At 45.4% G+C, this 15,070-nt stretch overlaps 1 protein-coding gene across 1 annotated transcript in view; it reads right to left on the minus strand.

Annotated features, from left to right (window-relative positions):
- Capn13 (calpain 13) overlaps positions 1-15,070 on the minus strand; it is a 74,461-nt gene that overhangs the window by 860 nt on the left and 58,531 nt on the right. Inside the window, exons 17-20 of the mRNA XM_021217663.2 lie at positions 13,033-13,108; positions 10,848-10,976; positions 9,010-9,065; positions 8,050-8,109 (exon numbers count right to left, since the gene is read on the minus strand). Of these exons, the coding sequence (XP_021073322.1) occupies positions 8,083-8,109; positions 9,010-9,065; positions 10,848-10,976; positions 13,033-13,108 (288 nt within the window). The 3' untranslated portion in view covers positions 8,050-8,082. The remainder of the gene's footprint in view (positions 1-8,049; positions 8,110-9,009; positions 9,066-10,847; positions 10,977-13,032; positions 13,109-15,070) is intronic.

Below are 15,070 nucleotides of genomic sequence, written 5' to 3' on the forward strand. Positions count from 1 at the left end.
GCTCAGATTAAGTGACAACCCTGCATAGATATCTCTCCTGCATCTATAACATGCCCTTGCCCACGGGGGTTAGGGTCCCTGGCTTTCCTTCCCCGTTGATTTCCTCTTCTTTCAAGTCCTAAATGTTTTACTTTCCGGATTTTTTTTTTCTACCCACTATATTGATTTTCTAGTAAGAATTCAATCTTATATGTATAATTTGAAAAACTCAATCATTGCTACAAGCCATGAAGGAAAAGGGGCCAATTGCTACATCCTTCCTGTCCCCAGATCTCCTCAGAATTGCTCTGGATGCTTCAGCCCACATTTCTAAACGGCAAACTTAGACAGCAGCTCCCACACTTGCCAATTTTACAAGCCCATCGATTTCTGTGATGGACGACGGGCTGGGTGTTCCTTGCCCACTTTTATATCTCTATCGTCTCTCTCTTCATCCTTCTAATACATTTAGGCCACACTTTTTGTTAAATCAATATTTAATTTCTACTTTATTACAATTATATATGTACTGCTCACTGCAAAGTGAGGAAACACTCTTGGATCACATTTTCTTCTTTCTGTAACTTTTTGTTCTTCCAGTAGTTACTAATTACCTCATTTTTTTTGTCTATATAATCCGTCATTATCTTAATAATTCTCACCAAAGTCTCCAGCAGAATTGCAAAGCTTTCTGCATGATGAACCCAACCAAGGAACTCTATTGATTCCCCCTTCCTTTGGCTCCCCCTTTCGCTCGCCTAGGAACAGTTGCCCTCTACACGGTGTCTAGCTCAGTTTCATCCCCACTGGTGGGTCTCGAACATCCAGATCCCCACTCCCACCCTCCGATCATGCTTTCAGAGTGTGCATGTTAGTTTCCTGATTCAGTACATTTCTCTTCAAAAACCAGCTCAGAAAGCTAGACGCCCATCTTCCAGGTTGGCTGTGGGATCCAGTAATTGTCATATCACCAGCTGCAAATCCAGACTCCCAACTCATTTCATTATTTTCTGTTCTTTGTTTTATTGAGATAGGGTTCTCTCTGTGTAGCCCTTGCTGTCCTGGCTGGACAGGTCACTTCAAGACCAGGCTGGCCTGGAATTCACAGAGATTCACCTGCCTCTGCCTCCCAAGGGCTGGGCTTAAAGGCATGCACCACCATGCCTGGCTCCTGATTCTTAACACGAGCGACCACGTGGTTCTGGGAATTGAGCTCAGGACTCTTAGAAGAGCAGTCAGTGCTCTTAACCACGGAGCCATCTCTCCAGCTCCAATTCTTAATATGACCTACATGGGAGAGTTTGATCCAAACTTCGGATGGTCTCATCTATTTTATAATGACAGTCTTCCACCCAAAGTCTAGCCAGGCATCTAAGAAGGAGTTCCTTGGCCCGAAGGTTAGGGGAGAATCATCTCTTAGGAGCAGAAGTGGGCCCACTCTGAGGAGCTGTGGATAGCAATAAGAAAGATCATGGCTGTTGCCGCCTATTTTCCACAGGCACACAGATTAAAGACTGCTGTGCAGTGGAGATGGTAGAAATACTAATTTATTAGAAGGCACTCTCCTGCCGTATTGTCAGCTAGCCAACATGGATGCAGATGGCGTTAGCTGGACGGGCTTTCCACAAGATGCGATCCACAGTGCACTAAAGCTCTAGACTCTGGAGTCAGCTAAGATCAACATGCTCACCTGACTCAGTACACTCCCAGCACCTTCTGACCTTGATCTTCTAACAAAAACACTGCCTGCAATTCGGTCGTGGAGGTATATGCCTTCTTCAAAACAAATAGGTTCGAGGGGAGGGTAGAACATCCTGGCTGAGCTAAGTCAAGGTGAGCAAGGGCCAGGGTTGAAGATGAAGCAGAAATGGAGGAAAACTCAATTCTAACACCTAACAATGGTGGTACAAGCCAAGCTGATCAGCAAGTCTAGGTTACATGAAAGGCTTCTTGTATAGTTTACAGAATGTGACCCAGAAGTAGAGTGGCCCGATGACAGCTCCATTACTTCCTTCTCTGGGGAAGAAGCTTATGCAGTAAACGTGGCACATCCTTTAATTATTCTGGCAACAATATGGCAGACTCAACAAGACCTAACAGTGACAATACCAATAGACATGCTAGCGTGGAAGGAGGAAACTTTACAGGGTCCCACATCTCACGCAGGACACTAATGACCGCTGAGAAAATGAGCATTATTCTCTTCCAGGGATAAGCCCCCTGATTGGCTATACCTGAAGTCATAACGCTCACAGGCAACACTCAACAGACTCAGCAGGTTGTGGTTGTATACTTGTGCATTTATGTATGCATTCATGTGTGTAATTATAATAAAGGAAGAAGCCATAAATGTGAGAGGAAGTGAGAAGGGGGCAGGGGAGAGATTAGAGGGAGGATAAGAAGTAGAGATGTGATGTAATTATGTTTTAATTAAAATAAAATTTAAAGATGAATGCAAGATTTCTTCTGCCACCTGGAAAATGGTTTCCGAATGACTACGCTTTACTTTGTGCTTATTTGTGCAACAAGTAAGTCAGATCTAGGGGTAGCATCTAGCAGGAGATAGATTCATCAAGCAAAGAGCTAGAAGAGCATTCATCAACTACAAACAGAGAGGAGGTTCCTTAACCTGATGGATAGTATCAATTAAAAACTCAAAGTTAAATGGAGCATCCATACCACAGCCCCTTCTCCCAAGGCCCCGGGGGTCATCTCAGAAAAGAGGGCAGAAAAGTGTAAAAGCCAGAGGCGGTGGAGCACTGTTCTGAAATACTGGTCTCCAGACATGACAGGGCAGCTGTGCAGGTGAACTCAGAGCCATTGCGATGGTATGCCCAAGACCTGGGCAAGGGCAAGGTAGACAAAATCCCAACATGGAGTTGTCACAAAGTTCCACCCCTAGCTAAGAAGCTATTGGCAAGTGGTGAGAGGGGGACTATCTCAGACTGCCGGGAGAGCAAGACAGGGTCTGTTTTCTTCACAGACATGCTCTCTGAGAGGCTACTCAGATGCCAGCAGATGGTCCAACACCCAAATACACATAGACAGCACTAGGTAGATTTTTGGAGAGGCCTGGGAGGAATTATAGGGGAGGCAACGGGAGGTAGGTTTGATCAAAGTATTTTATATACGTGTATGAGGTTCTCAAACAATGAAAAGAGAAAAGAAAGAAAGAAAGAAAGAAAGAAAGAAAGAAAGAAAGAAAGAAAGAAAGAAGGAAGAAAGAAAGAAAGCCATCGTTCGCACAAGTGTGCAGTAACCTGGACATACTCATTTCCTCATGAAGTTTGGACGCAATGCTTTCTGAGCAGTAGATAGACTTGAACACGGCGTAATCCAGCCACTGTGCCTCATGGCTGGAAAAGCACCACAGAAAAATACAAAAACCACAGACCTAGTTTTTAAACCTCGGCTTCACGATTAACCAGCCTTGCACCCTGAGCAACTTTCTCACTTGTAAAATTAGGACAATAGTAAACAGTATTTGCTGTACCGTTAAAAACAGTGCACTCCCATCACTCCCATCTCCTAAAAGTAGAAACCTTCACATTTAACATCAGACAGGACAGTGAAAGACTTGTCACCTTTGCCAAGATGATGAACATAAGAATATCTGTCCTTCTGTCTGTCTGTTTGTTCTCCTTGGTTTGCTTTTTAATATCAGTTCAGAATTGTAGTAGTCGTCCTATTCAGGATCAGATGTCCACATGGGAAAGAATGAAACTAGACTCCTGCTTTGCACAGGCAAAAACAAAACAAACCAAACCAAAACAAAGAAACCCTCAAAATAGTTCAAAAGTCTATGACAAAAGCTAAATTGCTATAACAACAAGTTACAAGAGAAGTAGAAGTAAACGTTCATGACCCAAGGCTAGACAGTGGACCTTGAGTTCTACCATCAAAAGTATAAATAACTAAAGAAAAATAGACATGGCAGACCTCATCAAACTTAGAAGCTCACGAACATCAAATGATACCACCCAGAACGTAAAGACAAAAACACCAAAACAAGACCCTCACAAAAATGCAAAGTGGGGAGGCTCTGGGAGGAGTTGGGGGGTCGAGGGGAAAATGTGATAAAGTGTATCATATGAAAACCATTTCTAATTGAAAAATTAAATATTTTTTAAAAGGTGAAAAGACAAGCTGAGCAACAGGAGAGAATTGACAAATAGCACTATAAAGGATTAGTATCTAAAATATGAAAATAACTCTCACAGCTCAGTAACAAAAAGGTATTAAAGTATACCCCAGTTTCAAAATGCAGAAAGGATTTGAATAGAATTCTCCAGAGAAAACATACAACTAGTCCGTAACCAATGGGAAAGAGGCTCAGCATCATTTGATATCAAGGAAGTGCCAATCAAACCCACAGTGAGGTACCAGTTCAAGCCCACAGAGAGAAACAGCACCAAGTGCTGCTCAAACTCCCATTCGTCAAAGGTAGGAAGATACAAAAGGCAAGCAGTGCCTCAAAATGTCATCACGTGTTACCATCAGACCCATCCCTAGCTGCGTAACCAAGACAAGTGAAAACATATGTCTGTCTCAATGCTCACCCACAAACATTCACGGTAGGATTATTAATGCTAGTCATCAAGCAGAAATCACTTCAACATCTACCTGTTGCTGAATCAAATATCGTGTGTGGCATCAACGAGACACGTTTTGGAGTTCAAAGGGAGTGAAGAAGCTAAGGTATGCTTCAAGGTTGGTGGACCCTGAAAACGTTTTGTTTCATGAAAGACAAAGTTACCAAGGGCCACTCATGGACTCCACTTAGGTGATCCAATACGCAGAAGAGGCAAATCTACACAGAGCAAGAATGTAGATGAGTGCTTGCCTGAGACTAAAGGTTGGATGCAGCTGGGGAGTGACTGCCAGGGGAGTAAGAATTTTCTTTATATGCAGAAGAAAAATGCTCTAAAATTATATGATTGTAATGAGCTGCCATAAATGGAATGGAATAAATGGAGGCCTATAATGACACTATAACCACAAATGCAACACGATTGTGTGTGTATGTGTGTGTGTGTGTGTGTGTGTGTCTGTCTGTCTGTCTGTCTGTCTGTCTGTCTGTCTGTCTGTCTGTCTGTCTGTCTGTGTCTGTGTATCATCATGTAGCTGGCCTGGAATTCACAATGTAGCCTAGGCTGGATTCAAACTTGTGATTGTCCTGCCTCTGCTTCCTGTGCTCTAAGTCCTCTAGGTGTGCACCCCCATGCCCAGCTTGGACTCCATCTTTTCAGTGGGTAGATTGTACGGTGTCAACTGCATTTCAACAAACCTCACTAAAGAAGAAAGGTACTGGCAACAAGAAAACTGCATGCTGAGTTTTATAACTGGGAATAAGGGTATGTGAGAAACTTTATGTAAGTTGTGAGTTGGGCTACAGCAAGAAAGGACAAGGGTTGGGCTACTAATACCCAGGATAGAGCAGACAGTAAGGCCTGAGGTCTGAGGCTAGGAATAATAGCATGGGTGGTAATGATATTACCCAGGTATGATGAAGGTAGAGAAAGGGACAAGGAGAGACCAGATGGATGGGCAGAGGCAGTTGGTACAGGTCCCAGGGACTGATGTTAACGACTCTAGACTTGCCTTGTACAGCAAGATGGGGAGATGTTGAAGGATTTTTAACTTGGGATGCAGTAAAATGGATTTGAATTTTTAAGAGCGTTAACTGGCTTCAGGAAATTGATTTGAGGGATGTGAATGGATACAGAAAAAAATAAGATCAAAAGCCAATGCCAAATTCAGGGAGACAGATGATTTCTAAGAAATCCAAATTGAAGTAGTTTGAAGAGAGAGTAGGAAGCGAGGATGTGGAGATAGTTAATTCCTGTATGAAACTTGGCTGTAATGGGAGGAGAGGAGAGGGGCAATAGTGGCTGGAAGGGATTGTGAGGTGGGAGAAATTCAAGAGATACATATGTGTGTGGATTAGGCATAGAAAACCTGGGGGCAGTGTTAGCATTCAGAAGGTAGAACAGAGAGTTCGTTCAATCTGGCCCCTGCAAAGGTGGACGGCAATGGGATACGGGACACTCCAAGAGGGAGATGCTGTGTAGCAAAGCTCCAGAGAAGGAGGGATGGTACCAAAGCTGGTGGAGTTGTACATTTTCAGTCATAACGCCTTCATCTTCCTGCCCCTAGATCCCCAGTTCAACTCATAAGCCATGTGTGAAGGGACCTTCGTAGTGTTAGGATGTCAGAGGGTGACAAAGCAAGGAAGAGAGAACACAGTTGGGGGAATGACCAGCGTTAGTGAGAGAGATAAATACATAAGAAATACATATGAAATACATACGAAATACATATGAAATACATATGTGCCTTATATTTTACTCCCTCCTCCAGCCTTCAGAACAGGAGACTGAAAAACAGTCAGTACAAAGAGAACTGGGACTCCCCAAAAGAGACAAGATAGAGACAATCACGCGACCTTAAAGTATTCGACAATGTAGACCCTGTCAGCCAAATCAGTTTCAAGGTGTAGCTAAAGAGTCATTCTTTACATGAAAAGTATGTAGATTGTGATAGGCACAATAAAATTAGAAATTATCTTTTTTTTTTTAAAGGCGTGAAAAGGAAATTCAATATAGTTGGGTAAAATTGGCTTGTCGGTTTGTAATCACTAGCAACCATCAAATGTTCATCAGGAAGTACCGATGCTTGAATAGTACGTCTTTATGCAGGGTACCCTTCTAGTTTCAACATGATTCATAGATTATCAAGGGCTATTTACAGAAGTAACAGAATTCCTGAGGGTGTGGTGGTGAATTCTGATTATCAGCTTGACTGGAGTAAGACACACCTATGCGGTTAGTGGGGCACGCTTTTGGGTGTGTCCGCGAGGGTATTTCTGGAGAGACTGACTGAGGTGGTAAGACGTGATCTGACTGTGTCGAGGGGGACTACTCCAGGAATTGGATCCCATACTGAACAGAAAGGGTGGGGGAAGAAGAACGCCAGGAAGAATGAGTGCTCTTCTTTCTCTGCTTCCTGATCGGGGATGCAAAACGCTGGCCACCTCGCTGTCACACTTTCCCTGTTCCATATACGGCGTCCTTTCAAACTGTGAGCAGAAATGAACCTTCCCTTCTGTAAATCACTGCTGTCAAGCATTTTGTCATAGGAACTAGTATGTAACAAAGAGGGTATTGGTCACAGGATTATTGCATAGAGGACCAACAGTGATAACTGAAGAAGAGAGACTTTGGGTCACTCAAAAGAAATGTCTTCAAGGATCTCAAGTTCTGGCATGTCTAGTCTGTCTGTCTGTCTCTCTTTCTCTTTCTGCCTCTCTTCTTCTTTGTCTCTCTCTATCTCTGTCTCTCTGTCTCTCTCTGTCTCTCTCTGTGTCTCTGTCTTTGTCTCTGTCTCTGTCTCTCCTCTGCAGAGGCCCAGGGAGTAGAGTTTCTATGGAAGGATGGATTGAAATCTCCAGTGCACAAGATGCTTGTCTTTACATAAGGAATACACAGCACTTGAAGATTCCCAGACAGCACAAACTTGCAAACTCTTCAGGATTCTAGAACACTCAGCTAGAATTTCTGCTATGGCAGGATTGGGCAATGTGACTATAGACGTTCTGTAACCTTGGGATATTCCATAAAGGTCAAAGAGGGAATGGTAAGCACAAGCTAGACGTATACATGCCAGCAACTATCCACATGCACCACTGCCCAAAGCTGGCAAGGCAATGGTAGAGCTCGGTGGCTGCCTCTCCTTTCCCCCAAGGTCCACTGTCGACGTTGCTCCACGGTATTCTATTTTCACCATTTCTAGTCTCTGTCTGGAATGAGTCATCACTGGGAACATTGATTAAATGTTGTAAATTTCGCTTTCACGACTCTCGGGCTGCTTTGTTCATGAGCGGGTCTGGATGAAATTTGAGCATTTGGCCTTGAAACTCAGGAGCAAGGGGCAATGGGGCCTCCGCTCCTGAAGATACACTTTCTGAAGCCTCCGAGGGGGTGTTTCCAGGAGTCTCAAGTGTCCTTCTTGCAGAAAGTGGGGGAAATGCTCACAGGGAGGAGAAAGGACTCTAATGCTGTCATGTCTTACCTTGTCCAGAGGACTTCTGCTGGACTTCTCCCATCAGTTGTACATGACCAGGTTCATCCACTGAGAAATAAAATCATTAGCACAAAGAGTCTCTCTTTCTCTCCCCTCCCTTCCTCTCGGGTGTGCGAGTCTCCGAATGCGCAGATGAGTGTGTATGTACACTATGTGAGTTTGGGGGGGGGGCAGAGGTTGACACCAGGTGTCTCCATTGAACCTAAGGGTTTATCCACTGGGCTAGGCTAGTTGGCCACCAAGTTTCAGGGATCCTCCTGTTGTTCTCTGCCTTTCCGGGGCTCTGGGATTTAGAGGCGCGTACCACCACGCCTGGGTTCTTGTGTGGGTTCTTGACTGAGCCCCGGCCCAGTGGAACCAATTCTTAAAGCCAGTTCCTTTGATATGGAACAGGGCAGACATATACCATCTCCCTCAGAGGATCTCAGTTCAGCATCAGTTCCTTTTTCCAGCTGATTCTACCCTCGGCGTTCCGTCACAACACATCTCCTCCCCCCACCCCCCACCCCTGCTTTCTAGGTAACTCCTCTACAATCCTCCACTCGACCAGCTGAGCAATCGAAGGTTACCTATCATTTTCTAAATAGCCCAGCAGAGAGAGGTGTATGTGAGTTGGTCAGCCGGCTGGTTAGGTGGCTCTAAAATTCAGGCTTAATGTACAGTGAGCTTGGCGGATTGTTCTTTACTTCCCCTTTGGATTTATGACTCCCACATAATCCTCTGCTTTATTAAGCTATTGGAAAAAAATAAAATCTCTCTGCCAGGATCCTAAAGCAGCCTGGCAGCCTGCAATATATAAAGGCAGTAATTGGAGGCAGCTTCCCCTCCCCAGCCTGGCTGGCCTTTGATGGACTGTTCATTACCCTGGGAGAAAAATGCCCCTTGGAACTGGATCAGGAGAATGTTGCCAGGGGCCGTGCCTGGTCCTGAGAAGGGGAGGTGCCTCACCTCTGCTTCTGTCAGGTAGATGCCTTTGCCATCCTGGGACAGGTTGCGAAATGCCTCTAAGGGAGACAAAGAAAGGTTTTGATTGGCTTAGAGGTCATCAGTCCTAGGTGTCCCTAGAATGTGCCTTCCTCTCTCACCTTCACTGTTTCTTCAGTTTCGGGGGGGAGGGGAGGGGTGTGCAGCTCTGGGTTCTCCCAAAACAAATATGATTATTCATGTCTTTCCCTTTCCAGATATCACATACCTTGCCTCCTTTTTTTTTTTTTTTTTTTTTTTTTTTTTTGCCTTGTGTGTGTGTATGGGGGGACATTTTTTTTAAGTGGACACAGTTGGGATCTCCCTAATCTATTTCAGATCTCAGGTTTCTACTGCACCTTCTCAGGGTTGTGTTCTCTCTATCTTCACCAGGAGCCTTGGATTTTTTTTTAGATGTGACCCATGGCTATTGAGATATCAGGGTTCAGGGGTGTTCCTGGTCCCCACTCTACCTTTCCCTCATCCCCAACAGCTGTTGTGAACTGCTCTGTGGCTTTTTTTTTTAATATATAAAATGTTATTTTATAAAAAGCTATTTCTGCTTAAATGTGTGGACACCTCTCTGGCCTCTAACTTTGGATTTTTATAGCTTGAAGAAAGACCTTCTGCCCACATGTATTCACTTGTATAAAATTCTTCCAGTAGAGACTCAACTCCTCCGTTGCATAACTAAAGAGTAGATTTAGTTCTAAGTGTAACCTGGAGAGGGTGATTTAAATTAACCTTGCTCCTGAGACAAAGCCGGAATAGGGTGAGGAGACAAAAAGAGAGTTGGGCTAGAAGGACAGAAAAGAGTGCAGAAAGGAAGACAGGGACACAGTTAACAGTACCGTCACTGGTGGTTATCCGAGTCTCGTACTCTCTGGAATTTCTAGGTCCTTGTGTCTGAGGATTAAAAACAACCCAACCAAAAAGGACAGACGTGTGGGTAAGGGCAGAGGCAGAGACACTTTATTGAGAAAGACTATACGCCTGTGATGGCAGTCAGAGTTAATTGTCAACGTTACAGAGTCTAGAGTCACCAGAAGACATGGCCCTATGGACATGCCTATGGAGGAGTATCTTGGCTGTATTAATTGAGGTAGGAAGACCACTGTGGGTGGCACTATCCCCTGGCTGGGATCCCGAATCGTGTTAAGTAGAGAAAGGGAGCTAAAGAGCAACATGCACTTGTTGCTTTCTTCCTAGTTGTAGATGTGACACAACCAGTTGTTTCAAACTCTGGCTGCCTTGACACCCCCCCCCCCCCGGTAAACTCTTCAGCCAGAATAAACCTCTTTTCCAGTAAGTTGCCTACGTCAGAGTCTTTTATCATAGTAACAGTAAAGAAAGACAACTTTCAAGAGAGGAAGTAGGTCAGAACTTGGAGGAAGGTTAGAAGCTCAATAGCCGGGGGCTAGAGAGATAGCATACCTTTCTGTGTCCTCTCCATGCCACCAATTACCTCATACATTTGTATAATACTATGGGTTTTTCCCCCCTTATTGAGATTGTACTATATATTATATGCTGGCTTGTTTGGGGAGGTTTCCAGTCTTCTTCTTGGCTGACTGGCTTCTTTCATACACGAATCTCACAGCAGTTTATGCAAGGCTTATGCAGACCTCACCCCTCTGTCCTATTCCTTGCCACAACACTACTTGAAGTCTCAGTGCCTTGGCCCTCCTAGCTCACGTGAGTCTCAGGCAGGACACCAGCCTGGTTTCTTCACCCAGGTACCAGGGCATCCGTGATTTCCTAGGCCATCTATTGAGTTCACCGGTCACTGTGAAGGTCTACAGAATGCCCCCAGGGTCACTTACTTGCCATGGTTTCCAGCCGTATCAGGAAGCAGACAAGACTGGGGAAGCTGACGTGGCCAGAGCTATCCTTGTACCTGAGTTCCATGAGACTCAGCAGCTTGCTGCTGACGAAGACTCCTGAAAGGAAGTCTGGGATGGGAAGATAAGTTGGTGAGCCGAGAAGAGACTGGAGATGGGGTGGTCCTCTGCCTCATGAAACCTACTAAGATGGTCCAGCAGCCATCTATCTTATCCCCGACTCAAGTCCAGTATGTCAGCCAGGCCCACCTCACTCAGGGTCTCTCCTTTTTCTTTTGAGTGTTGGCTACTGTGCCCTACCATCACAAGCCTGCAGAGCGGCCAGAGACCAACTCAAGAGACTCAAAGTACTGATTACTCCTCTGAAAACACATTGTCTTTTCCAATAATTAGATAATCCTCATGTAGCATAGAGGTGCCAGGACACCTAAGGGCTTTAGTTCAGTCTCTTGCCTCTGCCAGGTTTTTTTTTTTTTTTTTTCCTGGTGATTGTATTAAAGTATCTTCCAACTAGATGTCATGACTCTCTATAAGTCCTGTGTATGGGTCTCCTATTGTCGCCAAGTCTCCGTGTACGAGGGAGATTCAGTTCTAATGTGCCCGTCCAAGGAAAGACTGGGGCACAGAAGGGGGATCACAACTTAGAACTTTGTCTCAGCTGGGAAGATGATAGGCATCTTGCCCTGTTTCTTTGACCTTGTCGTTTGCATCTTTAGTTATAAGCTCCAGGCAGGCACCAACCACACAGGTGACAAGTGAGGAATGGCCAGCAGTTGTTGCTCTGGTGAGCAGACAGACCCTTGGAGGCTGATCTACCTATGCAGGGATGAACTTGGTGGCCTGTGAGCCTCATGCAGCTAGAGGCACATTGGAATTTTGTGGTAGAGCTGATAAAACAGGAGCCGATCTGCCTTCAGATCGGGCCTGAGTTTTCCTGATAGCCATCTGCCCTGCTTCTGGAAGCTTCTGCGCTAAATTGGAAGTGGTCTCTGTTTCACCCCCTTGTTTTGTTCTGTAGTCGTTAGGCTTCTGGGATGATGTCATCTTTAACCGGTTCTTCAAGTGTGGCCTCATGTGTCAGGCACAGATACGATGCCTTAGAACTTGCTGGAAATGTACCTTCTTCAGTCCCTCCCAGACCTCCTGAATCTGAAATGTGGAGACAGCTCAACCTTTATAGTTCTAGCAAGCCACACAGGGCACTGTAGGGCATCTCAGCTCTGAGCATCTTAGCCTTCTGCTACACTGTAGACTGTACACTGTCACTGTCATGCTGGGGCACGGCTGCTGACAATCAAAGTTAAGGGGAGGAGCTATGCTCAAACCGAGAACAGCGTCTTGTATCTCTACCACTCAGAGCTATGCCAGGGGTGTGGGAAGAGGAATCACAGAGGCACTGTCTCCAGAGTTAACCTGGGAGAGCATGATCCGATGGCTTATTAAGGAAGGTGGCCGTTTCCTTCCGAAACCTTCATGTGCTACGTCTTCCCCACAGGTAAGTGGAGGTAATGATTCCTGCCCTTCCCAGGTCTCAGCCAAGTGGAGGCAATGAAAGAAGATGAAGTGCACAGTTCTTGGTCAACTATGAAGCCCTTATGCACCCTAAGGTATTGTTATCATTATTCCAGGACAGAAAGCTTGCGCCTACTTGAATCCAGCACATGCCATTCGGTTTAATTTAGCCTTGAACCTTCTGTGAAGAGAGAGAAGAAAGATCCCCAGCCTGTTGCTTTGTGGGCATTTAACCCTGAAAACCCAGACCGTGAGCTGGAAGCTTCTGGAAGATGAGCTCCCTCCATTCCTTGTAGGTTACCAGTCTTGTACATCCTCTCTCTCTCTCTCTCTCTCTCTCTCTCTCTCTCTCTCTCTCTCTCTCTCTCCTCCCCCTTTGCTCCCCATCAACCAGAGCTGTGTTGGGGAGAAGAGGTGGGTGAAGAAATTTATGGCTACAGGACTGCTCAGTTTGTGGGCAGGGAGCTGAGATCTGAGTCTGGTGCTGGAAGCCCATCAAGGTCAAGGTAGGTAGGGGAAGACACATACGTTAGAGCCCTCTTTTCTCCCAGCTGCCCAGTCTCACCATGCAAGTCTTGCGTTTTGCATGCTGGGAATAGGGGCCTCACAGTGCCCCATAGGCCCGCTGTCACCCAGGTTCATGACCACAGGTTACCTGTATTCTCTATGACCTTCCGTAAGTCTGAGCTGAGGAGAACTCCAGGGCGTCTCTGGACGTTCTGGAAAACGTGCTGAGGGGGCCAAAGAAGCAAGAAGGCTGTGAGGACTGGAGGACACGGATGGGAGAGGTCCTGTCAGTCTATTCTCCATCCCCAGAGGAGGCCTTACGGAAGTGTGTAGAGGAGGGATGACCACACTCCTTACATCCATCAGTCTGTTCACAACTGGGCCTGACGCTCCCCTCCTCCCATCATTTCCCTTCTCTTCTTCTCACTCTAGACACAGGGGACATTCAGCTGCCTTTGGGGGATGTACAAGGTCTCTCCACAGCAGTGCATACCAACCTTCCTAATGTTGTGACTCTCATATGGTTCCTAGTGTTGGGGTGAGCCCCAACCATACTTTTTTTTCATTGTTACTTCATAATGGTAATTTTGCTATTGTTGTGAATCATAAAGTAAATATTTTCTGGAGATGTTTTGCCAAAGGGGTCATGCATGACCCACAGGTTGAGAACCCAGCGCTCTAAGGAGTCTGTGTTCAGTAGTGGTTGAGAGTACAGACTTAAGAGATGGTCTGCCTGGGTTTAAGTTCCAGCTCAGCCACTGACCAGCTCTCTAACTGACCTTCGCCAAGTGACCTCATCTTCCTCGACCTCAGTTTCCACATCTGTGGTACGGGGGCTGGTTACAGTGCCCACCCCCTGGGCTTGTTAGAAGAAGCCAGTGAGCAAACATCTATAAAGTACAGATCATTACTAATACCCAAGTGTGCTTATCATTCGCTGATACCTAAGTGTGCATGCTCACATACAAATCCCCTCACTTATACATTAGTGAGTGCTACATAGAAAAGACCAGAAGCAGGTTAGAGCCACATCCTGGACCAAGCATGGGTGTAAGAGGCAGTGACTATAGCAGCAGCAGCAGCAGCAGCAGCAGCAGCAGCCACTGTTGTGCCCACTGATTGCATTCACTGGAGACATTTTCTCTCTGCATAATGCTCATTGTAATCCTGGCCTACAGCACACCCCCTAGATAAGGAAATTGTCCCTCTGGCAGGTGAGACCTGGTCTTGGATTAAGTGGACAGCTGCCCAGGACTGAGCAGAGAGTGTCCAACTACCATCTATATTCTGCTGACTCACAGGGGCTTGCCCATGTCAAAATAGCCAATCCCAGCTATGCAAGGCAAGGCCGACTGTGGGGTGGGGGTGGCAGTGGGGGTGTGGGGGGGAGGCTAATGGCTGTCGGATGATGGCTTGAGAGCCTCCTCTTGTCCTTATTTCGTTTCTGGTAGGTTTGGAGGCTGACACCAAGTGATTTCTATTACATAACCTCATTCATTTAGTAGCAGACTAGCTACGTCCTTATCGAGCGATTCTTAACACTGCTATGTTCAACACTTTGTGAAGCTTTCTGGGGGCAAGATGAACATGAGGAATAGCCTGCCCTGGAGGACCCAGCAATGCAATGGTAGGAGGTTACTCTTCAACATTCTAGTGTCTGTCAAGAAGCCAAATGCCACCCTCCCAACCCCCATCAAAGATCTTGGCATAGCTGCCCTGGAGTACTGATTCAGCTTTTCAAAATGTTCAGAGACAGTGACATGATTAGTCATATGATATATTGGTACTATTTATCTTTTTAAAGAATTTTGTATACATGTATGTATGACTGACTGATTACGTTATTTATTTATGAACTCATTTATTTATTTGACACAGGGTTTCCTCTATGAAGCCAAAGCTGGCTTTAAACTCATAATCTTCCCAACTCAGCTTCCTAAGTGCTGGGGTTACAGATGTGTGTCGTCATGCCTGGCCAGATTATACTTTTATTTCGTTTGTATAAACATGCTTATTACGGAATGCATTCTGGAACCTATTAACTGGGTCTTAATACTTCCCCTTTGGCAACCTAATGTTTTCTTTTCTGCGTTTATTTTTTTCCCCTCACCTATGTCTTCTATTGTCAATAGACATCACTTTTAAAATAAGGAAAAGTTCTTTTTAAGTGCAAAATATTAAGGCAG

This window comes from Mus pahari, chromosome 18, assembly GCF_900095145.1.
Source record: "Mus pahari chromosome 18, PAHARI_EIJ_v1.1, whole genome shotgun sequence".
Lineage (NCBI taxonomy): Eukaryota > Metazoa > Chordata > Mammalia > Rodentia > Muridae > Mus > Mus pahari.